At 55.3% G+C, this 27,522-nt stretch overlaps 9 protein-coding genes and 1 non-coding gene across 10 annotated transcripts; 4 read left to right on the top strand and 6 right to left on the bottom strand.

Annotated features, from left to right (window-relative positions):
- Window positions 1-718: 718 nt before the first annotated feature.
- Window positions 719-1,795, top strand: CYME_CMK183C (23S RNA pseudouridine 2633 synthase; the record flags this gene model as incomplete). Its single annotated transcript, XM_005536529.1, has 1 exon — window positions 719-1,795. The coding sequence occupies one exon, from the start codon at window positions 719-721 to the stop codon at window positions 1,793-1,795; it is 1,077 nt and encodes a 358-aa protein (XP_005536586.1).
- A 657-nt stretch (window positions 1,796-2,452) lies between these two features.
- On the bottom strand, window positions 2,453-3,043 carry CYME_CMK184C (hypothetical protein, conserved; the record flags this gene model as incomplete). Its single annotated transcript, XM_005536530.1, has 1 exon — window positions 2,453-3,043. The coding sequence occupies one exon, from the start codon at window positions 3,041-3,043 to the stop codon at window positions 2,453-2,455; it is 591 nt and encodes a 196-aa protein (XP_005536587.1).
- Window positions 3,044-3,638: 595 nt separating this feature from the next.
- Window positions 3,639-5,651, bottom strand: CYME_CMK185C (hypothetical protein; the record flags this gene model as incomplete). The annotated part of the gene is made up of 1 exon (XM_005536531.1): window positions 3,639-5,651. The coding sequence occupies one exon, from the start codon at window positions 5,649-5,651 to the stop codon at window positions 3,639-3,641; it is 2,013 nt and encodes a 670-aa protein (XP_005536588.1).
- Window positions 5,652-8,889: 3,238 nt separating this feature from the next.
- On the top strand, window positions 8,890-10,176 carry CYME_CMK186C (hypothetical protein, conserved; the record flags this gene model as incomplete). Its single annotated transcript, XM_005536532.1, has 1 exon — window positions 8,890-10,176. The coding sequence occupies one exon, from the start codon at window positions 8,890-8,892 to the stop codon at window positions 10,174-10,176; it is 1,287 nt and encodes a 428-aa protein (XP_005536589.1).
- A 5,550-nt stretch (window positions 10,177-15,726) lies between these two features.
- CYME_CMK187C (chloroplast translation elongation factor P) lies at window positions 15,727-16,515 on the top strand (the record flags this gene model as incomplete). The annotated part of the gene is made up of 1 exon (XM_005536533.1): window positions 15,727-16,515. The coding sequence occupies one exon, from the start codon at window positions 15,727-15,729 to the stop codon at window positions 16,513-16,515; it is 789 nt and encodes a 262-aa protein (XP_005536590.1).
- A 1,165-nt stretch (window positions 16,516-17,680) lies between these two features.
- CYME_CMK188C (phosphoglycerate mutase) lies at window positions 17,681-19,219 on the bottom strand (the record flags this gene model as incomplete). The annotated part of the gene is made up of 1 exon (XM_005536534.1): window positions 17,681-19,219. The coding sequence occupies one exon, from the start codon at window positions 19,217-19,219 to the stop codon at window positions 17,681-17,683; it is 1,539 nt and encodes a 512-aa protein (XP_005536591.1).
- Window positions 19,220-20,534: 1,315 nt separating this feature from the next.
- CYME_CMK189C (hypothetical protein, conserved) lies at window positions 20,535-21,911 on the bottom strand (the record flags this gene model as incomplete). Its single annotated transcript, XM_005536535.1, has 1 exon — window positions 20,535-21,911. The coding sequence occupies one exon, from the start codon at window positions 21,909-21,911 to the stop codon at window positions 20,535-20,537; it is 1,377 nt and encodes a 458-aa protein (XP_005536592.1).
- A 238-nt stretch (window positions 21,912-22,149) lies between these two features.
- On the top strand, window positions 22,150-23,977 carry CYME_CMK190T. Its single transcript, XR_002461387.1, has one exon. It is a non-coding gene; the product is annotated as a hypothetical transcript (transcript).
- CYME_CMK191C (hypothetical protein) lies at window positions 23,329-25,644 on the bottom strand (the record flags this gene model as incomplete). The annotated part of the gene is made up of 1 exon (XM_005536536.1): window positions 23,329-25,644. The coding sequence occupies one exon, from the start codon at window positions 25,642-25,644 to the stop codon at window positions 23,329-23,331; it is 2,316 nt and encodes a 771-aa protein (XP_005536593.1).
- A 444-nt stretch (window positions 25,645-26,088) lies between these two features.
- CYME_CMK192C (Sec61 alpha subunit) lies at window positions 26,089-27,516 on the bottom strand (the record flags this gene model as incomplete). The annotated part of the gene is made up of 1 exon (XM_005536537.1): window positions 26,089-27,516. The coding sequence occupies one exon, from the start codon at window positions 27,514-27,516 to the stop codon at window positions 26,089-26,091; it is 1,428 nt and encodes a 475-aa protein (XP_005536594.1).
- Between the last annotated feature and the right edge of the window lie 6 nt (window positions 27,517-27,522).

A 27,522-nucleotide genomic window follows, 5' to 3' on the forward strand; every position in this document is an offset into this window, starting at 1 on the left:
CGTATCGCGGGCGGTGATCCCCGGCTTATACACGAAATCGTACGCCAGAGCGCACTGCACCGTACCGCTGGTGGCTACGGGTGCAGGCACTGGATCGATCGATCGAACGAGTTCGGTTCTGGTGCAAAGATCTCACTGAATGATAATGGCGATTCAGAGACAGGACTCTCTGCCGTACAAAGGGCGAAAAGCCGTCCCCGATGCAGATGTTTCGGAAACTGCGTTTGCCCTTCACGTTCATGACTTTATCATGTTCCCGATAAAGTTGAGACGTGCTGTTTTCGCTATGCTCCATCAGGGCGTTGGATCACAGCTTCGGGGGACTGACTGTGGTCAACGGGCCCTGCACCCGCCTTCGAAAGTACAAGGCTCCGGTAGCGCGCTATCAGTTGGTTCTGGAGGGCATAACGAGGCGGGTTCGGATACGTTGCGGTAAGTCTCAGGTATATCCGCGTCGCCGGAAAGTGTGCCGCCGCGCTACGTACCAAGCATTGCATGCGGCTAGATGCCATTATCGGTTATTCTGTTTCACTGCTCTGGTTCCTTCAACAGCTCGGAGCGTTATCGGGGACAACTGGCCCGGAACCCCGTGTGTGTGTGTGAAAGAGCGGTGTCGCAGCGCTGGAGCCGAACACCGATTGTTCTTGTTGCTGCCGCTGGTGCTGCTGAGCAGCGCGCGCCCTTGAAAGAGTGCGCTTGTACCTTGGACTGCACGGATATGTGTGTCTTCGTGCGAGTGCCTGGCAGGCCGGCGGCACTACGGAGTGTGGTTTGGAAGCGCAGCGCTCTTCTGTGCCAGTGGTCACCGGTCGCCTGGTGGTCGCGTCCTCGCCTCGCGCTTGGTTGCCGTGGAACGCGTCGAAGTGCCGCGGAGAGCACACCAGCGACGCTCGGACGAGTTATTTGCACAGCGCTTTCGTCCAGTCTACGAGTACGGGTCAACAAGGCGCTTCGAGAGCGCTTCTCTCGACGACAAGCGGATGAGCTGGTGCGTTCTGGCCGGGTCACGATTAACGGAAACCCGGCAACGCTCGGAGCGCGCGTCTCCGTGGACGACGTGATCGCTGTCGACGGAGAGCTGGTTTCCCTGTCGCAGAGCGCGTTCATTGCAGAAACTGACTTGGCTGCTATTGATTCGTGCTTTGTATATTTCAAGTACTGGAAACCGGTTGGTGTCGAGTGTACTACCGCCCCAGCCGTACCCGGCAACGTGCTAGAGGCGTCGGGGCTCGGTGCCTGGGCGGACCAGCACCATCTTCGTTTGTTCAACGTCGGACGTCTAGATAAAGACTCAACGGGCGTGTTGCTACTGACGAATGATGGACGCGTCGGGAACGCGCTTCTAGGAAGGAACAGTGGTTTTGTGAAAAGCTATCTGGTCACGCTGGACAAACCGATAGCTGACGAGGATATCGAGGCCATTCAGCAAGGCTTTGTGGTCGAAACCGAATACCGGCACGACAAGAAAGTGAAAACGATTCGCTTGCCAACCTTACCGTGTGCAGTGCGACGGCGCCCGCAACTCAACGAGATCGAAATCGATATTCATGAGGGCCGTAACCGTCAGATTCGGCGAATGCTCATTTCACTTGGGTACCAAGTACGACGGCTGCATCGATTTGCCTTTTGCGGTATTGAACTGGGGCCAGAGCTAGATAAAGAGGGTTCCTGGGCGCCACTGAACGAACGTGAACTTGGAATCATTGCGGAGGCGCTGCGTATGCATGCGGAGCACAAAAGCATGCCCAGTCACAAGCGGCCTACCCAGTTTCGCATTCTCGATACAAGATCATGACGAATGCGCCTGACTTGGCCTCGTACAACATTCATTGTCTGCACGGCGGGTTCACGGGCGTGAGTCGTCTGTCGCTAGACGCATTGGTTCCGGTCTCGTTGAAGCTGGCTACATGGCCGTGTTTCATTGCGATATGACACGTACGGGGCACCACATGGCGTGCAGCCACTGCACGATCCGGTGCGAGTGTGTCTCCGTTGAGCCGCTGAATCCAAAAAGTTGTTTCTGATACCTGAGTTGACAGGGCGATGTTGTCGCGCTCATGAGCGCTCGCGGCTGTCGGGAAACCGCCGTCGCCCGGTAAAGACGCTCTAATGTTTCGAGCATTACCTGTAATCCCGTCATTCTAGACGCATCTTTTGGTGCTGTGCTGCGGAGCATGCGCGAAGACTGGACGAAAGTCGCGCCCAATCGGACCAAACTAGCCCTGGTGTCGCCGTGGCTCCGGTTGCACCACCTGCGAGGCAATGTTGCACTTCAGAACGTTTGGGATCTGGGGCTGCATGCTCCAGTAGAACGTGGACGCGTGGCGTTCCGTTGCAACATGTGCAGTCAGCGCTGCGCGCCGTCGCGACAACAACAACGTCACCCTGTGGTATTCGTTTTATAAAGTGATCATTTTTCGCCCGCTGTTACCAGCAGCATTCTTCCTAGGGATCAGTCAGATGGCTTCTCTTTGGTATAATTGCTTCTTTTGCGCGCTTCCTCGCTTACTCTTTGCATGATAAACGTATACGTCTTATCAAAGTCAGGAACTGCTCGAAGCTCCAGCCTCGCTCCGCCCTTGAGCAGAATCACGTAGTCTGCGGAGATACCGCCGAACCTTCGAACGTATCGTACTTCCTCAATATCACGATAAACTACTTCGGTTTCATCACGACCCATGAATCCTGCCCGAACGTATATGCTGCGGTTCGAAATACGGTAACGAACCCAGTACTGTCGCGCTAGCGCTGCCGCGAAAGGTATCACGCCGATAACCGTGAGAATCGAAAGCCCCGGCAGAAGCAACTCCGTCCAGGAAGGCGGTCCATCATAGAACGTCTGTTCAGGCTCTAGCGATGATGGTTTGCGAATTGCTTCTTCCTCCTCGTCCACGGACTTTTTGCGAACCTTCATCACCGGAGACGGAAGTCTGCGAAGCGGCGGCCTCTGCGTGCGCCGTCCCACACGCCGTTTCACGCTGGTGGGCGTCACAAGCGGTTGCACCACGCGTGCCGACACAACAGCTGGTAGCGCTACGAACATGTTTGAGACGTATGACGTTCCAACTTGGACTGCTGTGGGAAGCGCTGTTCGCCAGCGTCTCAGTGAATGCCGGGCGTTCTGGTTGCCAACGCCCAGCTCAGTTCCAGAGCACGAGTAGCACACTAGTGTACCTCTGTGAACACCTTGAAAAACCACGCAACCCTTTCCTCTGAGAGTCCTGAAAGCTCAAATGTCTCTAGAGCAGCGTACAGCAATGCGCTTTCTAGTACGCCAAACCGACTGACATAAACAAGGATACGCTTGTGCCTGGTGTGTGCGGCGCTGCACGCCCTGGATGCGGACACGCGGACGCCAGCGTTAGCGATCGACAAACGTCGCTGTGATTTTGTTTTTCGATGACGAAACCACGAACATGGACCATAGATCCCAGATTGCCGGATGGATACTGACTTTCGGGAAAGCGTCCATCATGATGCGGCACTCTACCTCCAAGTTCCATTACTGATACTTCCTTTCGGATGCACTGGTCGTTTTTTACGTACTGTCGAGCGTCAAGCGCCGGTGCGTCACGGTGCATGGGCGAGGCAGCGAGTCCGTGTTCGGTGTGAGAGGCATGCTCATCCGGGGTTTCGCGTCATATGGGGTTTTCCTGGGCAAAGTCTAAGACAGCAAGTTTGTAGATACATAAATCGACCGCAGGATATGCGTGCAGGGGGCGTCGTTTTGTACTCGGCTTGTCCAAATGCTCCGCATATTTGCGCTCGTTACCGATCTGCGCAAAGTGCACGCGAACGATCGAGAGCGGCTCCACACAAACTTGTGGATCGACTCGGAGCGACACTCGGCAGAATCTTGTCTCACTGTTGCCGAAACAGTCATTTGGTGTCGATGTACCCTGGAGCGTGAACATCGCTGGCGAACGAAACGACAAAAGCGCTTCGTAGCGGACCTGCACGGATGGAGTTTCGTTTTGGAAGGATGCGTGCGCAGACGCACGACTCGTTGAAAAGAGCAGCATGATTGTTGCCGGACAGATCGGCTCCGACAGCTGGACTATCACTGAGGCAGAGCCACGGGGAACGTGCCAACACCGACCGCGTGAAAGCGGCGCATGAAGACCCTGCGACTGCAGCATAATGGCTGGCGCAAAAGGCAACGGGCGATGGCAGTTGCGTGCAGCTCGCGATCCGAAAGCAGCCCTCAAGACGCAGCGCACGCGGTTGCTCCAGTAGCTGACAAATGTCCTTGTCCAGGAAGGCTGGGCGCGAATGATTCGTGCTCCAGCCGAGGCGAGCGCATAATCCGATGCTGCTGTCGACATCCACTGCGAGTTGTGCATGTGCGCACGCTGTCGACGCAGCATGCCTTCGAGGCGCTCAAATCGAGTTTCCAAGTTGCGTACCAGTTGCATAGCGTCCGTGCGAACTGTTGCTAATGACTCGCGAAGCTCCCGTAGCTCTGTCGAGATTGCGGATGCCTGTTGTACATGTACATGTTGGAGATTATCGAGATCCACAAGCGCGCCTGCCTTGTTGTCACGCAAATATCCAAGCAATGTCTCCACATCCGGCTGTGATTGAGAATCATCCCCGCGCCATGGGGACGAGGACGTATTCTCCATTCGAGTCAGTTGTTCGGAGAGGAGCGCTTCAATCCGATCAATTCGATGGACGAGCTCATTCCAGTGGGAATCAGCGCGAGCAGGAGCGCGATGACGTAGCCACTCGGAATACCAGTGCATTCCAGGCAAAACATGATACGAGGCGATCGAAGCGCTCCACAGAGCTCTCCACGTGGATCTCTGGAACACGGATAAATGCCTAGCCCAGTCGAGTCCAGATCCAAAGTTCGATATCGCGCGTGGCCTCGTAGTTTGTATTGTTTCCCCTTTCATAGACGCTTTTGCATGGTGAGAGAATTGACGCAACCACACAGGCACACTACCTAATCGTGCAATGAGTTGGCCGCTCCGTTGAAAGCCGCTATAAAAGACGCTCACCAATTTTCGCGGCATCAGGTTCCCGGAGAATACTCTTCCCCGATCAGGGATCGAAAGCAATGCGGAGAAGGCTTTTCGATACGCTGGTGCGCCGGGCTTGAGACACCCTGTCAGAACACAGAGCAAACCGATAAGCACGAACATAGCTAGCTTGAAGGAACGACGACGACGACGGGGTCGTGCTGCAAGGCTGGTCGTTTCCCAGCGGCGCCCGCGGCCGCCAGACGCAAGTCGCCCGTGTATGCTTGACCAGCGTTCGTGAATTCGCGACACCGCCCATGCCAGAGAATAACTAACCAGATTCAAACTCCATACGAAGCGCAGTGCATCTGAAATCCGCTGAGAAGGCGCGTCTCGATCAGTGGCCTCGAAATGCACGCGCCTTGGGGTATGATTTGCCGGTAAGCGCGTTGCCCGCCCTGACGGGGTGCCAACAAGTTGGACATTGCCCGTTGTGCAACCATCATCGTCAACTGGAGGTCGACACCTGCGGATCTTCTCACTGTGCCGAGTTGAATAATGATGCGCAAGCTTAGGTTCACTTCTGGGCGCGTCACCGCGCTCTGGGCTCTCCACAGAGAAGGAAAGACGCCGTCGCGTGCGTGGCGTTGCTTTCGGCTCTATAGCGGTTGGCGTATTGTTCCGCATGAAGCAACTCGTTACTATTGTGCAGTGCTGCCCCAAATCTAGCCAACTGGGTCCCGAAGACGCTCTCTTTCTCTCGCGAAAGCGCGTGGAAACTGTTTCGATCCGAGGCCAGGCCCCAACAAGCTGACTTGATGGAAGCTCAGATTTCGCTCCTCCAAACTGCTCTACGCCTCAAAGAGGTCGTGTTCGGTCTATCCACGGCGTGTCGAGACGGGCTGCACGGTCCCTCGGTGAGAGTCGAAACACCAGCGGCTTCGAGGCACTTCGCGTCCCCGCTCAGCGTCGTTCGCACTAGTGAGCGCCACGCACTCGTCGGCTCTGCGCTCACCAAAGGTGCGACGCGCTAGCCCCCCTGAAACACCGGAATACCTGAACCAATACCGTTGCTGAGGACAGCTGTGGATGAAGCGACAAGCCTCGCGCGGCTCTTGGTAAGAAAGTTTTTCGCGTGCAGCGCTGCGCCCGGCGTCCCCGAGCCAGAACGCTACGTGTGATCTTGGCGCCGAATCGCACCGATCGGCACTGGACCTCAGAGCAACTGCCACAGCTGCCTGCTACACGAGTCCTCGACCAGGATCGATGCAGCGTAGGCGATCAGCAGTGTGTGTATTTGATTGTTTGCCTGCTTGCGATATCATTGGGTGGTGGTATGATTCCTGAATAGTACTGACTTCCAGAATCGGTAATCAAGCTAGATGCAGCATAGACGATCAGCAGTAGCTGTATGGTTGCTTGCCGGCTTGCTTGCCTGGAACACCATGGAACGCGGCATACTTCCGGTTCGATCATGAAGAATTGTCCTCGTAAATGTTCAGAGCATGCAATCGTTTCGCGATCACGAATTTTGCTGCGCAAGGGCTTCAGAGGATGTCGGCGTGCTCGCGATATCAGCGCGGTATCGGACGCTCGTGTGGGATGCGAACTGCTTTGGCGCATCTCTTGGCCAACAATTTCAGATTGGCGCCTCTGACGCAAGCCAGCAGCGCATGGGTAAGTAGAAAAGATGCTTCAGATACGGGGTATTTTCGGACAATGCCAGTGCGACACTTTTCACAGAGGTCTGGTTTGGCGTGCGAATGAAACGAGTTTCGGGTGTTCCGTCATCAAGCAGGCGCCTGCAGACCGCCATTGACACTGTATTCGAGTGCGCGTTTTCAGGTACTGCAAGCCGCACGAATGCTACGTGAGACGCGCCGCTGCGTCGAGCCGCACCGTCTCCCCCGACACAGCGCCCTGAATACAGCGAGTCGTATCGTAGGAAGCGGCGAATAGTTGCAGTGGATGCTACATCGCTTCAGATCAAACGTTCCAGATCATCGAGGCAGCGTGGTGCACAGCTGGATTCCTGTAAACAGGGAAGAAACCTCCACAACGCGTTCGGGTATGGGATGCGCTTCTGGCGTGCGCTATGGACAGTTCAGGCAGGCCATGGAAAAGGGCTTGGCATCACGCGCACCCAGCAGCGTCAATTCACAACGACGCAGTTTGTCACGAGATGGCTGCTATGTTGACACTCGGCGCTGCGACGATATCGCTTCCATTTCATTTGCCATGCGGGGAATCGAGCAATGAGCGTCGCACTTGGCGGCGTGCTTCGCCGTCCGCAACGCGCAGCTACCGCAGCTCGAGCGCCCAAGCACACCGCAGACCAAAATGGAGCACTGAACTGCTCGATGTGCTTTAGCAGTTCGATTTCTTGGACATTTTTGAGGTGCACAGCCTCGAAGTACAAAATTTCGCACTAGGGGCTTACAGGTTCATACTCCATTCAAGCATTCTCGGGCGTCTTGTCGATGCGGATGCTTCGATACATCGGCGATGGCATTCGTGATGCCGAGGAAGGCAAGACGATTCGCAAAGCCCTCGAACACGGCATCGTACAATAACTGAGATCGTTATCCAGTTCATGGCTGCAAGCTCTCGCGCTTCCCTTTCGCTACTTGAAGCATGCTCAACTCATGTAGTCTTCATGCGTAAGATCTTCCTGCCTCAAGGCAAATATTTCGTACAACAAAGCTCGTAGCTAGGTTTAAGAGGAAAAATACTCGAGGCTGTCCATTGAAGATATCTTCACAAGTTCATGCTGAAAGCGCGCTGAGCTTTTTCACTAAATAACGATGATTCCGGTTGAAGAACACATCCGCTTTTCTCTGTGGCCATTGACGAGCATGCATGCAGTATCTGCTTGATTTACCTCATGAGATGCGCCGTCGGAGGCGTGCATCCATTCTGTTTGCGTGGAGAAGGGGTTTTTGGACTCGGACTGGAGTCATTGCAGCGATTGCCCCTGGTGGAGCGTGCTTCACGCCATTGCGCGAAGAAAGTACAGACAGATCGAAGTTTCTCGACTTGAACTCCAGTCTGGGTTTTCCTTCTGGTACTTGTTTCGTCATCAACAACATTGCGCTAAAGAAATTGCTCTATAAAAAATGGAACAGCGCGCGCTTGCGATGCGGCAGACAAGGCACTCGCCGAGGGCACCGCCCAGAATAAGATCGTCGTCCTAGATGCCACATGCATCGCGGAAACCGAGGAAGCCATCGAGAAGCACCTGCAGTACCCGTCAAGGACCTGTACCCAGCACTGAAGCAAACCTGCACATACGCCCCAGGGCTGCCCTCGGAGCGGATTCCCCCAGCCAGATAGAAGCACCAGACCGCAGTCGAGTCGCACCGGTTCCAGGGAGGTACCGAGAGTGTATGCAAAGCAGATGCGCGCCTCAAGCGAACTGTAAGTCACAACCTCCGCTTGTCTATTCATTGTGTCGACAACGCAAGCAATTGGCGAAAGCGCGGATCTAGCACTGCCATCGACCTCTTTCGACTGCCTACAAGTAAAGCTGGAGCGAACGAAGAGACGCATATAATGAAAACCTTATATAAATTGGAAGGAAAAAAGGAAAGCAGTCGGAAAAAGGAAAAGCCTGGTGTTGATGACCCTAGGAAGCGGCCTGAACGTTGCTGTTGTTTACGCCCAACTGAGGTACATAGATCCTGCCTCCGTAAACCCGCTAGGTGCGTCGCGCTATCAGGAGCTACGGCGCCGACGCGCGCACAAGTCGTCGTTGCAGCACCGGCATCTGTGCGCACCAGCGCCACTTTTTTTCCTCTCTGCTACTACGACTGCTGTTGCTGTTACTGCGTTTACTGTTGCTGCGCTACCGTTCGATACCAGCGTTCTGATCCGAAGTGCGTACACTTCGGTGTGCGGTTCGTTTCATCGAGCGAGGACTTGCGGCATGCAGACCCACGGTGTGCCATTTGCGCCAGACCCTACGCGTCAGTCTGCGAATCGACTACGGGTACCGACGGTGGCGACGAACCCCGCAGCGCAGGTGCCGCCACCGGCCCCACCGCAGGGCCCGCACCACGACACCACGGTGTACCAGGAAGCACGACCCGCTGGCGACTTGCGCGTGCCGCGGGAAACCTGGAACTTGCAGGCTGGGAGCCTCGAGAACACCTTCAATGCTGGGGGCGCTTGGCAACCTCTGCAAAGTGAGGCAGTTGGTGCCCCCGGCGCGTTCTTCGAGCCGGTGTCATCGGCGGCGGCCCGTGATATTGGCTTCAGTAACGTAAGACTGCGTTCGGATAGCGCTGCTTACCAGCAACACGGGAAGAACATTTACGGACAGCAGTATTGGAACCAAATGTTTGGCAGTGGTCAAGCCCTGACTTCCATGGTGAGTCAGTTTGCTCGCGTGGCATGGATGAACATGAGCGGCACATCGCCGCAGGCAACCCAGGGAGCCAGCGTGTCTCCGGATGCCGGCATCTGTCCACAGAGTTGGGCGTTTTACGGAATCCCAAAAGTTTATTTTCAGGTCGATGTGGGATACGTCATGCGAAAGCTGTTGATTCTGTTTTTCCCTTTCTACCACCGGTCCTGGTCTCGAAAACGAAAACCGATCGATCCGTTTGTGAACCCGATGGACCCGGATGCAGCTATCCAGCATACGACGCAGCGCTTGCTTCCACCGAGCGAGGACCCGAATGCACCCGATCTATACATTCCAGCGATGTCGTTCGTAACCTATGTGCTGCTTGTCGGCTTGCTGCGTGGAGCGGAGGGCAAGTTTACGCCTCAAGCTATGGGCGAATGGGCATCGATGGGCCTAATTGTCATCGTTTTGGAGGTGTTGCTCATCCGTGTGGCGCTCTTCCTAGCGCAGGGTCCGTCGGTGCCATGGTTCGATCTGATCGCATATTCGGGGTACAAGTTCGCGGGGCTCGCCTTTGCGACCGCGTCTACGCTTTTGGCTTCACGGCTCACGCATGGTCGAACTTATGTGTCATTAGCAGTGTTGCTCTATGTCTCCCTGATGATGGGTCTATTCTTACTTCGCTCATTCAGAAGACTGCTCCGTTCGGAGAATCCAAGCGGGGATATGTCAACGATGGCGGCATACGATCCGACATCATGGGACACTCAGCAAGCTCGACGCAACTATGTGCTGCTCTTCATCGCGCTGTTGCAAATCCCCATCTATTTGCTTCTTGGCGTGCAAACCTGGCGTCATTTATAGTTGGGGCGTTCGCGCGACAGAGCGCACAGGCCTCGTTGACGCAAGTGCACATTCGCGGTGGCGGCATCCATGAAGGCCGCCAGCGCGGCCTACGAACTCCATGTGCTCTGCTCCAACAAGCGGTACACGTGCACCCGTCACACTGGAAATTCCGAGTCGTTACGCTCGAGAATTTCGACTTTTTGGAGCACCATACTCGTTCATCCACTGCCACGGAACCGGTCCCAGGTGTGTAGATGCGGCGCCCCGGCCTTGCTGACTCGCTGAACCGTCCCATACCAGTGGCGTACCCCACGCGAGAATCCAAGCCTATCTCTCATGGCCACTGATATGTTTTCATCGAAAATCATCAGCGTTTCACGACGATGCCGCCGCTGAGTCCTAAAAGACTCGATCGACACTTCGCTTGACACAAAGCCGCTCACCGCTCCAAAAGCACCAACCGTTCCCAAATGTTGATCGCGGCATTCAGGGGTCGGAGCAGATGGTGCTGGCGCGCACGGTCGCTGGTGGAATCAAACCATGGCAAGTCGCTCGCCTTCGACTACCCAAGAATCTGTCCTTCGGTAACCCGTGCGGCACATAAAATCGTGCATCCATCTGTGTTTCATCCTCATCTTTTCTACATGTTTCAGCGTGAACCGGTGCTCATGGTGCGTGCGTGTTGTCCTCGACTCATCGTTGTGTATCCACTGAATCGATTCCTGCAGTCACTCGATGCCAACGTCGAAGGATCAGTAGTACAGCGCGCCCGGCGCCATGGGCTATCACCAAAGGAAGCGACTTTTCTGTGATTTGTCTGTCTACAATGATTGAATTGATTGCCAAGTGCACGCATCGCGCCTCTATAGAGCCGAAACTGTTGGCGACCACAGCTGATGTCTTTCGCTCCTTCCAAAAATCGTCCGAATGAGCCGTTTGGGGCACTGGTGTACTCGTCGAACGAAGCGTTCACAGCATCCCGATCAGTTCAATACAATGGTCAGCATGTCGAAACGGACAAAGAAGCAGTCACTCGTCTTCTTGGTATACCTCCGGGTGTCCATCAAGACTGACGTCCGGTGATGACCAACCCTGCAACGTTGAGCCGCTTCACCTGCTTTTCGTTCAGGCTTTTCGCTCCGTCCGCTGGATAGAGTCGTATGGTGACGTCCATGGCGCCTTTCCACCCGGGATCCGCGCCAGCCCCGAAGTGTTTCTCTGCATCTACTCTGAACGGCTGGAATCGAGTGTCGTCGCTCGACTGAGGCCTAGATCTCACGAAGCGCATGCCAACTGATATACTCTCTGCCTCTACCGCCACTGTGAACATCTCTCCATTTCCATGCTGCAAACGAGAAACCCTCGAGCGAGCCTCGTTAGTGCTCTTCGCGAAGCGGTTCGAATGCAGGATGCGTAGTCGCAGAGACGAGCCGCAGCACATTGATAACGCCCTCAGTACACTATACGAGTGTCTGCCATGAAAGAATGGGTCATGGTCCGACATATACGAGCCGCGTCCTATCGAGGCTTGCGAATTCGTGAGCACAAAAATGCCCGTAAGGCACGTGCATTGCTCTGAAGGGCTCTGCTTATGAAAATCTAGCTACACGAGATTCAAGAAAGCCGGGAATCACACTCAAAGAATCCTTTGGATACGACTTGGGTGGTCGTGGCGCTCTAAGCGACACGATGAGGCTGGGCGGTCTGCAGCGACTCCTGACCTCGCAGCAGCATCTCCTCCGAACTCGAACCAGATTCGATCGCTTCCGTCACCAGCTCGTCGTTTGCCTCTATCGAAACCGCAGGAAATCCTTCCACCAGTCACCGTGTCTCGGGTCCAGTGTTTTGAGGGTATAACGCTCTTGGCGTGCGCCTCATAAAACGCTCCACAAGGACAGACACATGCGTTTGGTCATTGAGACTGGTTTCATTCTTAATTGCATATGGACCGCAGATTTCCTTCGATCCCGGATGGAGTGCGGCGATGCGTCAGGGTATTCGAGGAGGCGAATGTTGAAACCTCGTTTCCGATGATCAGGCTTTAGTGCTTCCTTTGCTCTCGCGTTAGGTGTCACGCGAAGGTATGATCGAGGAATACGGAAGGAACATGGACAGCGGGCAGCCTTGCGTACATAGCTCGTACAAAGCGTTGGTTGACGAAGTGCGTCAACACAATCGAAGCTCAGCGAGCCTTCCTCGAGTAACAAGCGACGCGATCCCCAATGGCGACCTGCGTCTCACGTTTTGGAAGATTCCCCCAGTTGATGTATACTGGCAGGGACAGCCCGTTGACGGATTCAGAAGGATTTCTCAGCCTCGGCAATGCTTCCATCCTACAGGACCTGGTCCACCTGCCGGGAGGATCCTTTACTGATTCATCAGGTGGTTGCCTCTCCTCTTCGTTTACTTGCCTGGGCAGCATTCAAATGTTCGCGGCACTCTATATCAGGTTTTGCTGTGGATGCAGACACACTCCATGGAAGGTGAGGCTGAAACGCGCTCACTGTCTGTACGGATCCCCGATTCCTATAACGCAGCTGTTCGTCACTTCAAAGTCGCGTGCGTGCCGACGGACCAAAGCGCATTTCTCAGCGCTCTCGACCCGAGACGCAGTAGTGCGGTGCAGAGCTGATGAAAGTAGAGAACGACTCGACGAGCAACTGTTTCATGGATGCGAGCGACTCGCCTAGAAATCTGTGAGCGTGAAAATGGCGTTTGCCAATACAAAAGACGCCTTGGAATGGATGGAACTGTGGCGGATAGGCTCGAACGAAGAGCAGCTCAACGTCGCTGGAAGCCGTTTACATTTTCGCGGCTTTTGAGTGAATTTATAATAAACCAGGACAGGAGAATGCGTCAACGATCGATGAGCTGTTGAAAGACGCCGTCCGCTTGGCGAGTTGTTGGCGACAACGTGACAGCATCGCTGCTAGAGCCATCGCTGCTAGAGCTGACGTTCACAGCATGCTCGCGTATCGCGTTTTACGATCAGTGTTTTGTCCCTCTTTGAATGCCCATAGGCAGGCCTGTCACTTCCCCTGAATCATGGTTCGTCGAATGTGACAAACCCGTGTTCATCGTGTAATTAGCGTTCAGATAAAAGCACGAAACCCGTTTGGAGAGGTTCAGCGAGCGTCCGTCAACCATTGATGCCGGTGTTTTTCTTCATCCATCCAATGCCCTTCATCACCGTTCGTATCAACAGTACGGAAAATAAAACTTTTGTGGCTTTTTTCATTCCATTTCGTAGAGAACGTCTAGAATGGGAATGGAATGCCGAAGAAACATTTGTCCAGCTAAACTTGGCGAGGTTCTCTTTTGTTGCATGACGTTCACCATAAAATCTCCGAGGAGGGTGCTCCATCCACCTGCTGACCGCAGAATGACTGACTTGGATTATGAAGCTAGTTGTTTCATCAGGTACTGGAGGTGTTTTTACGTCTTTTCGCGAAGTTTCTTCAATCTCCCGGACACAATCCTTCAATGGAGTACTGGTGATGAAAACGTTCGCGCCGGAAAAAGTATTCCAGAATTCACTGTTATGAGTCTAGAGCCCCGGGCCTGCTATGTTGCATACGGCAAACGCTGTATCTTACGGGCGCTCGTAGTCGAGAGAACGTTCTTTGCGCTGTGGCAAACCATCGTATACGGCATCTTGTCTATGCAGTCTCTGTGGGTATATGTTCCAGACTCGAAAAGACGTGCCCGCATAGCTTTTGCATCTATTGCTCCTTAATTCGGAGGGGGACGCTCCCACGCTGTATCCAATGCAGGTTCATTCTAGGCGTTTTATCGTGTCACGAGTCGGGGTACCAATGCAACTCCAGAGTCACGGTGTCGCGTTACACCCGGGTCATTCTTAAATCCAACAGGTCCTCTAATGATGGCGTATGCAGCTCGTTTCTGGGCCTCGCCGCATTGTCATCAACACCAGCTCCTTAGAGCTTTCCCTTAACTGCTCCCATTTTCTCTCTGTTAACTGCGGTTTTCCATCCGCCAGTCCGTCCGCCCTCTTCAGTTCCGTTACCAACAGCCGAAGAATGTTGATGGCAGCACTCAAGTCCGGATTTCGCTGATTCCGGCTAGAGTCGATTCAGTGGATGCACACCGTTGCGATCTACGCTTCGCTTGCATGTTCATCTGGTTTGTACGCAGCGTCGATGAACGGCCTTCGCAGCAGCGACACTCGATTGCGGTCAGGTGTCCCCATGAGTCCATTATATATCCTTTTCCCATGGCTGCACTGCAACGCATGAGCGCATGCTTCATAGATCGATGCATGTCCTTGACGGCTACAGAGCGCTGGTCTTGATGCGCTCCTCCGTTTCCGCGCCCTGTGCCGTACCCTACGATCACGAGCTTGCAGCGGGCAAGGCCCTGGTCGAATACTCTGTCCGCTGCAAGTGCAAGCACAATCTTCTCGATTTCGATTGAGGATTTCCGCGACGCAATCTTGCTCGTGATGAACTGAGTAGCGGAAGGAAAATCCGGGCTGAAGAACAAGTCCAGCCAATGTCGACACGTCTACATTCCCTTCGTCAGAGGCATTGACAAAGTCTCCAATGCAAGCGACCGCTCCGATGAATACAGACTGGGTCCAAGACCCTTTTGCGTGAAACAGGAGTGACGGGAACCTATGGGAGCATTCCCGAAAACAGTAACATGCTGCTGATGTCGAATGCCTTGTCATCAAAGGCCACCAGGAGAGGCGGATTTTTCTTCCGCACAGAGTCGATTACTTGAAGTTACAAAGTCAGTGAACTTTCCGCTTGGGCTTGCGAACAAGTCATCACAAGCCGACGTCAAGAAATGTGACTCGTCTACCTAGCGGCACGAAATGCTCCATTCACGAGTTACGTTGAAACGGAAAGATGCAGAAAGGTAAGAACGCTCGATCTGAACACACTTCAAATAAGCAAAGAAGAAGCTTGCGAGCACTTCAGTGTTCCATTTTAAGCTGACAATACATCTAGCACCCAGAACGTCACTGAGTCCGATCTCCAACCATAAGTCGCGGTCCGAAAAGCGATGCTGAACGAGGAGCTTGTACGCTGTACGGGGATTCACGCAGCGCGAATGCTTCACGCTCGGGGTTCGGTCCCCGATCCAGTTGGTTTCAAGGCTCCATCAGCATCCCGTTTCATTCACCGTTCATCATCTAGTGTACGGACGGGCACCCGCATTGCGTCAGCTGCTCACGAGACACCAGCAACTTCACCATCGCTATCGATAGGCGCAGCGCCCCCGGTGCTGCCTCATGCATCTGAGCGCTGATCCCATCGAGCGTACGGATCCAAAGCTCATGGAACGTCGTCACATTCGGAAAAGTGCCACGACCTCCTTCCCTGATGCCGATACCCATTGCGAACCCGACAGGCCCCATTCCATGCATCAATAGAGAAAAACGTTCTTCGATCAACGAAACATCAACAGTTTACCGTGATCCCGGATTCGAGGCACCAGCGTTGACGCGCTGGCGGGCGCAACGTCGATGCAGTCGCCGTCGCAGGTGTGCATCGTTACGAAGCGCCTCCTACGGCGACGTCCTGACTGACCCTGCGACCTCATATGATGCGTCACGTGCCGTGCTTCTTGTATTCCTTTCTAGGTAACAGCTCCACCGCGCGTCGGACTGATGTACAGCGTGCTCGGCACTTGCAGGCACAGCTGAGCACTGCTTGCTGGCGACGGGCACAGCGAACGCGCACAGCACAAGGCCTCGGTGACGGCTGCAGGGTGGCGTTCTGGCGAGGCGTCCCCAGGAGGCCAGTCGCAGAGCGATGGTGGAGTCCTCGAATGGACGTCAACTCGAATGACTTTCGCGTAGGCTTGACGATAGAAGTGGATGGTTCACCGTTTAAAGTGATCGAGCACTTGCACGTCAAGCCGGGCAAAGGGGCTGCTTTTGTGCGCACCAAACTGAAGAATCTGCTCACCGGAAATACGATGGAACGAACGTTTCGAGCTGGTGAAACAGTTCCAGAAGCACAAGTAGAAAAGTTTGAGGCCCAGTATACGTATTCAGCCGAAAATGAATACGTGTTCATGAACATGGCGACTTTCGAGGAGGAGCACGTGCCCAACGAAGTGGTCGGTGATACGGCCAAGTATCTGCGCGTGGGGCAAGACGTCTCAGTCACGAAATGGAACGGGAAGCCCATTGAAGTCGAGGTTCCAGCGACGCTGACCTTGGAAGTTGTTGAGACGGATCCAGGCGTGCGCGGAAATACGGCTCAAGGCGGATCCAAGCCAGCGAAACTGGAGACCGGCGTCGTCGTCCAGGTGCCGTTGTTTATCGAGGTTGGCGAGAAAATCAAAGTGGACACGAGAACTGGCTCCTATCTATCGCGGGGATAGCACACGATGCCCTGCAGCAGCAGCAGCAGCAGCCGTCACAGAATGACGCGTTGACGCCGGCTGCCTCGCCAGCGACAAGTGCCCGGCTGCAGATATCGGCATCGAATCGAAAGGAACTGTAGGGTTACGATTCCTCAGTGAGGCATGCTTGGGCACGGAGCTGCATCGTTGAGGCGCGCTCAACAGTATGCACTGGCAGCAGCAGCAGCAGCACGCGGAAAGGTCGTGGAACGGCGCCTCTTGGACTACATGTCGCATGCACGAGGCGGGTGCTCGGCCTACTCATGACTAGCGAGAGCGTTTGCATATATCCGTGCGGAACGCGCATCCAAAGGCCCGCGCTTGTTTCCTTTCTAACCAGGTGGCATCGGTGATGTGCACGAGTCGTTGCCCTGCTATGTGGTCAATGTTCATGCACGGCGATGCGCTCCTCACGCGCTTCATTTGCCGAACAGATGCGTATTCTCCACTCTGCTGGGTACTTTGCCTCAGGAGGGACGCATGGGGAAAGCAAGTGATCGGTGCAGGCTGGTAGGTACCTCTTGCAGTGTGTGAATCTCCAAAAGCGATTTGTGGGGCAATGCACAGGCGGTATCGTCCACGCACACCGTATTTCGAACACATGCGGACTGGAGTTCGTCTGCGCCCCGAATGGAACTGCTGCACCACGGAACGAGGCATGGAAAGGGCGTTGGTGCCGGCGAGCAGGGTCTCAAACAAACGAGTTTGCTCCGGTTACAACCTGTTATGGGGATGTGCGTCCTGCCGTCTCTGCAAGACGATTCGACACAAGCCATCCCATCGCTGCGCAAATACGGCTTGATGCAGTAGGGAATCATCGGCAATGTTGCGCAGCGCGCGCTCTAGGAACGTCGTTTAAACTGCTCCTGAGGGACCTGTTTCGTTTTACACACTACATGCGAGGTACGGCGCCTGGAAGGCAGCCATACCGCTGCTGTGCCTGCCGCAACGGCACGGGACGCAGGTGCTGCAGAGCCAGCAACTACATTGCCCTGCGGATTCCCGTCGACGGGTCGTGCAGCGGCGCCTGTCCCTGTCAGCAACGGCGTGCATGCTCGCGGAGCGGCTGCTCAATGCACCAGGCAAACGAAGAACAAACGGCATGCATCCGGGTAACACCAGTTCTCGTGCATTTTGCTGCTGCTCAGAGAACGCGCCCTTTCATCTCCTTGGGAATCGGGAGCCCCATGACTGAGAGGATCGTCGGTGCCACGTCGGCAAGGGTACCTTTCGAGCTCTCTTCTTTGAAATGCAGCTTGCCATCTGGATCCGCGAGGATGAACGGAACAAAATTCGTCGTATGCGAGGTAATAGGCCGACCGTCCTCGGTGAGCATGCATTCCGCGTTACCGTGGTCCGCTGTCACGCAGAGTACGTAGCCGAGCTCTTGACAGCTTTTCCATATCTGACCAATAACCTTGTCACAATGGGTACATGCTTCAACAGTGGCCTCGTAGACACCGGTATGACCGACCATGTCAGGCGCAGCGAGATTGCACATGATGAAAGCATACTTGCCAGACTTCATTGCCTCTATCAGCGCCTCACCGACTTGGTACATTGACATTTTCGGTTCCAGATCGTAGGTCGGTACCTTTGGAGAGGGAATCAGCTTCCGGTCCTCGCCTTTGTATGCTTTCTCGACGCCTCCGTTGAAAAAGAATGTCACGTGGGCGTATTTTTCGGTTTCCGCCGTATGAAACTGAAAAAGATCATGATTTCCAATCCACTCGGCCAGAACATTCTTCATCTCAACTGGCGGAAACAGCACTGGAAACGGAAACCGAATATCGTACTGAGACATGCAGAAGATGCCCAGGTCTTTGGGGACCTGAACCTTGGTTTCGTAGGGCGCAGGCTGTCCCAGGGTCTGAACGATCTCGCGCATACGATCCGACCGAAAGTCGAAGAAAAGAAGCGTATCCTTGGATGTAATACACCCTTTTTTGCATACAATGATGGGTTTCAGGAATTCATCGGTCTCGCCACCGTCGTAGCGTTTCTGGATCGTGTCCAAGACGTCAGCGGTTTCCTCGCCATCGCCATTCACGAGCCCGCGCAAGGCCAGGTCGATCCGGTCCCAGCGCTTATCACGATCCATGGCATAGTACCGACCAGTACAGGTAGCGAGTTGCATATGTTCTCCGAGTTGCCGCATATGCTTCAGAAGCTTCTCGATAAAGCCCTTGCCGCTATGCGGATCCGTATCGCGCCCGTCCGTGAACGCGTGAACGTAGACTTCCGGCACATTTGCATCCTTGAGAATCTCAAGCAGCTTGTGCAAATGTCGTTCATGCGAGTGCACGCCGCCATCCGATACGAGTCCCAGGAGATGCATCCGCCCATTCGACACTGTTTTCGCTCGGTCGATCGCCTCGAGCAGGGTCTCGTTTTTCGCCAGACTCCCTTCTTTCACAGCCAAATCGATGCGAACCAGATCCTGGTACTGGGGACGACCTGAGCCGATCGTGAGGTGGCCCACTTCACTGTTCCCCATGACGCCCTCGGGGAGGCCCACCGCCAGTCCAGACGCATCCAACTCGGCAAAGTTCCGTCGTTTGCTGTAGAACTCGTCCATGACTGGCGTATCAGCAGCGAGGATCGCGTTTCCATAATCACTCTGGTTGATTCCCCAACCATCAATACAAATCAAAACCACAGGGCGCTTCACTTTCTGATTCATGGCTATCGCGCAACGTCTTTTGCAGCAAGTACGCCAAAACGTTGAACTTAAGTCGTTCCAGCGGTGATGGCGTGTGCTACTGGGTACCGCCACCGCCGCTGCCGCTGCCGCCTCACACCGATCGACGGCGTGCGTTGCACCGGAGGATCAGCGGCACGCGGTGCGGCGAGAGGTCGCCTGGTGGGGATGCGGCGAGCCTCGACGACTGCCTTCGAGACGCATCGCCTGCTGAGCGGCAGCCGCGCTGGCGCCGCAGTGCGGGATAACCCACGCATAGGTATAAAATGAACATTTATGTATTTTTTGGGTCGAAAGGATACAGCCACTGCGGAGCCCTGATGCGCCACCTGCACGGAGGCGCCGTGTGCGTGCGATGCACACGTCACCGTGCCAGCGTCGAAGCGAGGTCGCCCTACGAGGCGGACCTGCTACACGGCCGTGCTCGTGCAAGCTGAAGCGATCGACGATCTGTCTTGCTCACTGATTGGTGGAAAGGCATTGAACACCGCAGGACGCTGCTTTGTAGACCTCGGAGGAACAGGAGAACGGCGCGTTTTGCTGGATGACTCGGGAACGCGTCGCGCACGCATCACGAAAAGTGGTGCTGGTACGCTGACAGGCACGAAACACACGCGCTCAGTTCCCCAGTTTGCGTACTGCATGAGCTATTCGCAAGCGGGGTGGTGGGATTTAGCGCTTTTACTGGATGGAATAAACAGCTGTTCGAATACGCATGCCTGCCTATTCACATGGTCCGGTTCGGGGCTGCCTGTATCAAAGGTACCCAGGCGCCTGTACACATGCTTCCTGCAAGCAATTACCGTACAGGATCCGGCGTCAGCGGCACAGCAATGCATGTAAAGGGTGTTTGGTTGCCTCGGTGCCGAGACCAACCCCTGGTCATGGCTACGGTGTTGCCTGGCGTCGGTCTCGCCCCGAGAGCCGTGGCACCCTAGCAGCGGCTGCGGTATGCCACGGACAACACACCTGCGTAACAGAATCAGAGCGCTAACTCTTCACAGATTCGCATCTGTAACGCGGATACCGATCACAATCCGACACAACTGTATAAAGGAATGCGTTGCGTCGGGCTTCTCGCACGGCAGGTTTGCGCCGGTGCATAGCGTGCACCGGGCATCGACACCGGACCCACAGCGCCTCGGCACGCCACTGCACTTGCCACGAGCACTCGCGATGCTGGCACAGCGCTCGTGCGGGCAATCTCACATGAACTGCACGGGGTTGGCGACTCGCCTGGCAGCGCGTCTTTCCTTGAACCGCCAGTTCGTCAACAACAATCCCAGACAAGACACGGTCAGCGTGTCCAGTACTGGGGACCGTAAATCGCGAGCCCCAGCGTCAGACAGATCGTCACACTGATACCTGCGTATGCGTAAGCGTACTCAATGTTTCGCTCGCGGTAGAGCTCGCCTACAAAAGTCGATACTGTACTCAGGCAGCCATTGAACCCGAGGACGAACGCTTTCATCATGACGACGACCCAAAAAGAGCTCACCCGCAAGAGTACACCATCTGCAACCGCATCAAAGCAACAAGCCAGCACATTTGCGGCAAGCGTCCCGAGCGGGAGCCACGGATGTCGCCCATTGAGATGCACCGAGAGTTGCCATCGTAGGATCACGCCGAACGGTGCAAAAATGCACGCCATCCAGTAAGATTTGCGGGTCTGGTCGGGATCCAAGCCAACACCGACAGCTGCTAAGGTCAGCAGGATTGCACTCAGGACACCGCATATCACAAAAGCATAGAAACGTCGGCGGTGGTATGCAATATCCTCATGGGATCCGATGGGGATCTTGGGGCGACGACGGCCCCAACGATCGTGGCCACCGGTGAGCGCCGCTGCTGCGCGAGCGACCTCATCCACAGCCGACAGCGAGCGTCGCGGTTGCCTTGCCCGCGAGCGCAGCTCCCGATATCGGAGGTAGAGTTGGGCAAGCTCCTCGTCTCGACGGGCGTAGACATGCGATATGAGGAAAAATCGAATGGATCGTTCAGTGTGCAAACCGAGCGTGAACGAGAAGATCGGGATCTCCAGCCCAATGACCAGAGCGAATAGCGCGCGGAGCCACTGATTCGATGGGCTCTTGCCGCGTGCAAACATCGCAACTAGCTGCTGATTCCAGCTCGAAAACGTTGTTAGGGAACCGCAGAGACCTGTCGCCAGTCCAGTATGTATGTACGGCATGTGCGGTTGGAAAGCATCATCGCTACCAATCAAAAAGCCTATGAGAAACGAGCCCAGCGCATTCGGTGGTAGCACTTTGAAAACCGCGCTGTATTCAGAGGTCACTGCCCCGACCGAGGGCCCGAACACGAGGTCGAGTCCGGTGCGGGCGAGCGTTCCTCCGATGCCGAAGAGAGCCATATGAAAAACGTCGTTCAGGAGGAACGCGAACTTGCTTCCCAGGAAACCGGTGTTATACGGGTTGTGCACCTCTGCGCGGGAGGCAACGTTCTGCTGGGTGCTCACGCGTTTCGCCAACGAAACCCGCGGCGAAGGTGCACCGCCTTCGTCTCCCTCGGGCCCTACGAGACCATTCTCCAAGTTTGATAAGCCATTGGAATCAACCGCGCCCAATTCATCTGGCGCCACTGGAAAAGCTCTCAAGAAGCTCTTTTCTGCGAACACTCGTTCGAGCGAAGCCGGGCCCGACTCGTCCGGGGTCATGGAAAAATCACAGCCACGAGGGCGCTTCACTTATCCGTTCGTTCCCGAGGACGAGTCAGACTAGAATAAACCACCAACACCTGGTGTCGCGGAAACGGTGGTCAAATGAATGGAACGTCGTCGCACTCGTTTCTGTCGCTTCCGCGAAAATGCAACCGAGTATCCGGTTTGTGGAGTACTGGCTTCGTGTACCTGCGGCCGGGACGTCGTGGCACGCGACTGCTCTGGATGCCTATCCATCCGCTGAAGAATATGGTTTCCAGTATGTGTGCTTGTTAGTAGGAGGAGGATGCGTACCTAAAATGGCGAGTGCAGGCGATTCGCATCGAAAAAGGGACCAGACTCCTAGAATGTGTTTGTCTTTGGGAGTTTGCGTGCGTCCGAAGGGGTACGTCTCCGGGTGACGCTATCACAAGGACAAGTGCTGGAGCGGTTGCTTGCCCCCGGGTGGTCGTTACCTGCGTTTGGTTGTGCGTGCTCGTGATCAACGTGCCTGGGGATAAACGTCAGCGGGGTATGTGCAAGCAGCTGACGCAGGACCTGCAATGGTATACCTGCAGGATACCTTGCGGGTGCGTGAGCTGTCTGCGTGCTTGCCCCGGGCAAACCAGCTAATGGACGCGTCGTCTTGGGCACTAGTGCGTGCCGCACTGCGGAACTGGCTGAGCTCTGAACGCACTTGAGCTTACGTCACGTATTGATTTTAGGAAATGTTTTCGCAAAAGCGCCTTGCACTCCGCACACCCGCAAAACGATCACCGGCGTGCGTGATGCGCGTTCGGCAAGCGGGTTCACTTTAGCAGCTCGCGTTCGCCGAGGTACCTGTTTGGCTGGGAAACGCATACTCGACGGATTCTTCCCAGACAGGTTCGCAGCTCGGCAAGATTAACGGACATCTTTTAAGCGCTGAACTGTGCGGATACGAGCGCAGCATTGCACGACGCTCGTTCCGGTACTTGCCAGTTCAGCGTTTCGCTTGGTGTCGACAGGCTTCCGAACGCACCACAAGCCTCGTTTCCAAGACGGAGGCTTGTGGAGGCAATGAATTCGCTGTGCGAACGTCTTGCTGCAAACCGACTGTCCAGACATGATCCATGTAGTGAGGATGCGTTCAAGGAGCAGGCCGTATGCGCCCGAGCATGCCGTCGCGTGCACCGACGAGCGCGTTCATCAAAGCCTCGCGTCCACGGAGGAAGACCATCGCTCGTATTTACTGACGGACTGCGTATTGGCATCTCGAGTAGTTTTGCCGTTCACGGCCATTGAATGTTCACCATGACATCTCCGTCAGTCGACATTCGATGCTCGACGGAGGCGATTGCCGGGACGGGTTCACTCGGGATGCGAGTGGCGGCGCGTTCGTCTTGGCAAGAACGATACCTTGAGGCAGGAAATATGAACTTACCCAACGCTTTACCTAAAATTCGTCCCAGAATGTCATGAGCGCCTCGGCCAACCGGTAGTACGTCTCGCGAAGATGCCGGAGTTGGCGGCCGACATGCCGTGCTCCGCGCACGTGCTCGTCGTACACCCGGGGATCAATGCCGGACTTGTTCGTGGCCCGCAAAACTGCGTTATGCTCCGCCAAGCGTGTGTGTCGCACTTGGATCTGCTGAAACACATTCTGCATGGCGAGCAGACACACACGAACGACGTTGCGCTGGATCGCATCAAGGTCGACGTGCCAGCCGCCTTCGAGATCCAGCCAAGATGCACCGGTTGGCGTGTCGCTCTGTGTCATGGAGTTTCGGTAGCTGTCCTCGAGGTCAGGTGCGTATGCACCATCTGGAGACAAACACAGTGTCGACGTTGGGTCTGGGGATCCAGAATCTAACGCGCTCGGCGTTACGTCGATACCTGAACGTGAAGAAGCGAATCCAGGTCCGATCGCACGCTCCGTTTTCTGCCTGAGCTCCAAGTCCGGCTCATGATCTGCAGCAGACGACTGAGCTCCGTTACGCCAAGAGCCGGGAAACGGTTCTCGTGGCAGAGAGATTGGTACCGCGGTTACAGCACTGGTTAGGTGGTCTCCGAGGGAAATCCAGCCGTCCTGAAAAAGATAAAAAAGATAAGCTCGAACTGCGCGTGCCGGTAGAAGCGCGTGCTCCTCGCATGACCTGGTGGATAGAGGCCCGTACTCCAAGACCATCCGCCATACGCGATGCAAGTACAGATCGCCCATGGCCAAGAGCATGCCTTCCAGCACGTGTGTGCGATACTGGTCGAGGATGTATGCGTACGCAGGTGCGTACAGCTTTGTACCGTGCCGTTCGTGAATCGTCAGAAAGCCGACGCGATCGTCGGCGAGCTCTTCCAGTATGCGTTCAGCATCGAGCGCGCTCACTGTTTCCATGCATTGATCACTGGGAAAACGATAGCGATATCGGATCACATAGAGGATCTGATCGAGAGAGAAGCCCTTCTGCGCACCAGCCAGACTTGTCAGCGACGGATCCGAGCATCGGGCTGGCAATACGTGCACAAGTGAACCATGCTGTACAACTCGCCGCAGATAAAGCATTGCATTCAACAGCACTGCTGTACGCTGTACCATGAGCCGATGCGGCATCGACGTTGCCGCGTCACCAGCATGACTGTCGTCGCAGCTGTGAAGCTGCTCTGCGGCCCAGGCCGCCATATGGATATCGCGGATCGCGTCCCGTATGAAACGTTCATTCACGCGCAGGTACGTCCCCAGGGCAAGCATCGTGCTTTCGCCCTTCTGACTGGAGTCCGCTGTCTCTGGAGCGGGTGCTGGTGCGGCTTGCATCTCCCTATTGCTCACCGATGGCTGTGGCGTTGCGGCGTATGGCTGATCCACCGCTTCGTCATCAGCACCTGTATCCAGTTTCCGTAATCGTAAGCGCCGTCGTGCTCGCAACCTCGTTTGGGGCTCATGATCGGCGCTTTGCGGTGATGGCTTTTCATCGTTTGCAGCAGAGCGATTCGCCAACAACGCAGGTGCAGGTACCTGTCTTGTCGAGTCTATTTCGCTCAGCGTGCACGCTTCCTGATCCATCGTGTCTCCCGGTTTGGAGTGCTCGCGAGCTTCGGGATGCTCATCATCGAGCTCTAGACTGAGAAGCTCGGCGAGCACGCGTCTGGCTGTGCACTGCTCCAGGAGACCGATTCCGACCAGCCGCTGAAGCGTGCTCCTGATAAGCTTCGATTGGTTGTCGCTATCTGGCGTAGCGGTGAGCAGCCAGTCCATGGGCACTTTTCTAAACGGTGTCAGATAGTTGCACAAGCTCACTATTGTGCTGGTTTCTAGTTGCGTTTCATGATGATCGGCGCGTGGACTCGGGAGGATCGTCTCTCCTGCGTCATTTGAATGCAGCACCAAGTCCTGGTCCTTCCGCCAGTGCCTACAATGAAGCTCGGTGATGTAGCGCTGGAGAAACGGAAAGCCGTAGAGCCATAGCGCTCCACGCCTCGAAAGCGTGTACTGGCACGAGGCGGGTGCCTGATCCAGTCGGCTGTATGAGTACTGCACAACGCCGCGCTCGAGGAGCTTCACCAAAGCCACACGCAAAGATGTTCGAAGCTTTGAGTGGCTAAGTAAGTGTGCGTTTGAGCAGCGTGCACTCGTACGTAGCTGCTTTCGGAGAGAGCGCTCGAGCTCTCGCAAGCTCGCCGACGAGCGACAACTCAGACATCGAACGACCGCTGCAGCGACAGGTCCAAGTAGGTGCTCCACTACCAGCACGTTCAGCGCATCTAGTTCACGCCACATTCGCACCGAGCCTGCTTCGCAGGACGAGCACAGCGCGAATTGTAGGAAGCAGCCACTTGTCCGGAGGAACCATACGGGGAGACCTCGAAAGCTCGGCGTTCCGCGGCCGACGGCCACCGGAGTCGGCGAGGCCGGATGCCCGTCGTCACGACGTTATGTTCGTTTCGTAAGAAGCACCACGCACCGACGCGCTAGTGACTTTCAGTACCTCGACTTGGAATGGTATCCGATCGTCTGATCCTTTCTACAGCAACGAAGCAGTCAAGCTGAAAGTCCGAGTTGCGAGCTTGCGGAACGGCTGGCGTTCGCGTGAGAAACGCCCATCACTCGCTGCGTGTAGACGGTGAAGCAACGAACGCCAGCGCTGCCTCGCTACAGCTCATTCGGGCTACCTCGCAAGGCAAAGCTTATTTGTGCGCGCAAAGGCGCCTTTGGTGCTCGTATTTATTCGAAAAATGCTAGCGGACTGGAGCCGTTCTGGGTCTCCTTAGCCAAAGCAGCCGAGTACTCGTAGATAATAGTGACGGCCAAAAGGATACCGGTACCGCTGCCGATGGCACCGGTTAGGTCCGCCACCACTGTGAGTAAGCCAACTAGAACACCGCCAAACGCAGCCGCAACTGGAATATAGCGGTTCAGTTCCTTCACGAGCGAGGTGTCACGGTGCCCTTTGATGGTCAACTCTTGATCGCGCAGCTGCTTTGCAACGTCGCGAGCGCTCTTGCCCGATACCTCGATATAGAGATACGACATGATCGCACACGAGACCAGCATGAAAACAACGTAGCATAGCGCACGAACCGGATCCACCAGCATATCTCCCAGGTTGCGCGGCTTGCTGATGTAGTACGCGAGGCCACCAATTGGCACAAACTGGCCGGTATCGCGATACTGTGCCCATTTCCCAAATACCTGCACAATGAACATGTTAGGGTATCGCTTCCAAAGAATTTGCGAGAAGAAGTACAGGTTCGTTACCAGCGTCGACTGCAAAATGATTGGCGTATTGCTTGTGTAGAAAAGCTGGATGGGGTACGACGAGACGTGTCCGCGAACTTTCACCGACTTGATAGGTAAATCGATCCGCAGTCCCTGCAGGTAGATAACAACCATGAACACCACCACCGTCGCCAGTAGGTTGCTGAGGTTCGGTAGCTCCTGGCGATAGAACGCCTCGTAGAGTGCGCGGGTCTTGTCCGTGCGCGTCAGCAGCAAATGAAAGAGGGCGATGATAGCGCCCTCGAACTCCAAACCACGACCGATGTTGATCGTCATCGGCGAGAACGCAGACCACACAATCGTCTCCGCTATATTCGTTGCGATGAAGAGACTAATTCCCGAGCCCAGCCCATACCCTTTCTGCAAGAGTTCGTCCAAAAGCATCACGACAACGCTAGCGCAGAAGAGCTGCCCAATGAGAAGCGCTGCCCGCACGTGGCCCAGCGAAGATACCGGACCATACATTCCCGAGTATACATAGACGATCGCTTCAAAGAGTGCGAAACATATTCCAACCAGCTTCTGAGCAGCTTCAAAGAGCATACGATCGAGCTTGTTCGAGTAGTCTACCTCGATGATACGCGCGCCCGCTAGCAGTTGTATGATCATGCCCGAAGTCACGATCGGCGAAAAACCGAGCTCCATAATGGTGCCTCTCGAACTCGCACCCAATACCAAACGCATCAAGTAAAACGGATCAGAGCCCCCAGTGTTCAAAAAGCCGTACAGAGGTATCTGGCAGGCGATCAGGTAAACGGCGAGTGCCACGAGACTCCATATGAGCCGCTCCTTGATAGGCACCCGTCGCGCTGGTGTTTGTACTTCCGGTAAATACGGAAGAAAAGGGCGAACCAAGTCCAAAACTCTGGTCATTGTCGG

This window comes from Cyanidioschyzon merolae, chromosome 11, assembly GCF_000091205.1.
Source record: "Cyanidioschyzon merolae strain 10D DNA, chromosome 11, complete genome".
NCBI lineage: Eukaryota > Rhodophyta > Bangiophyceae > Cyanidiales > Cyanidiaceae > Cyanidioschyzon > Cyanidioschyzon merolae.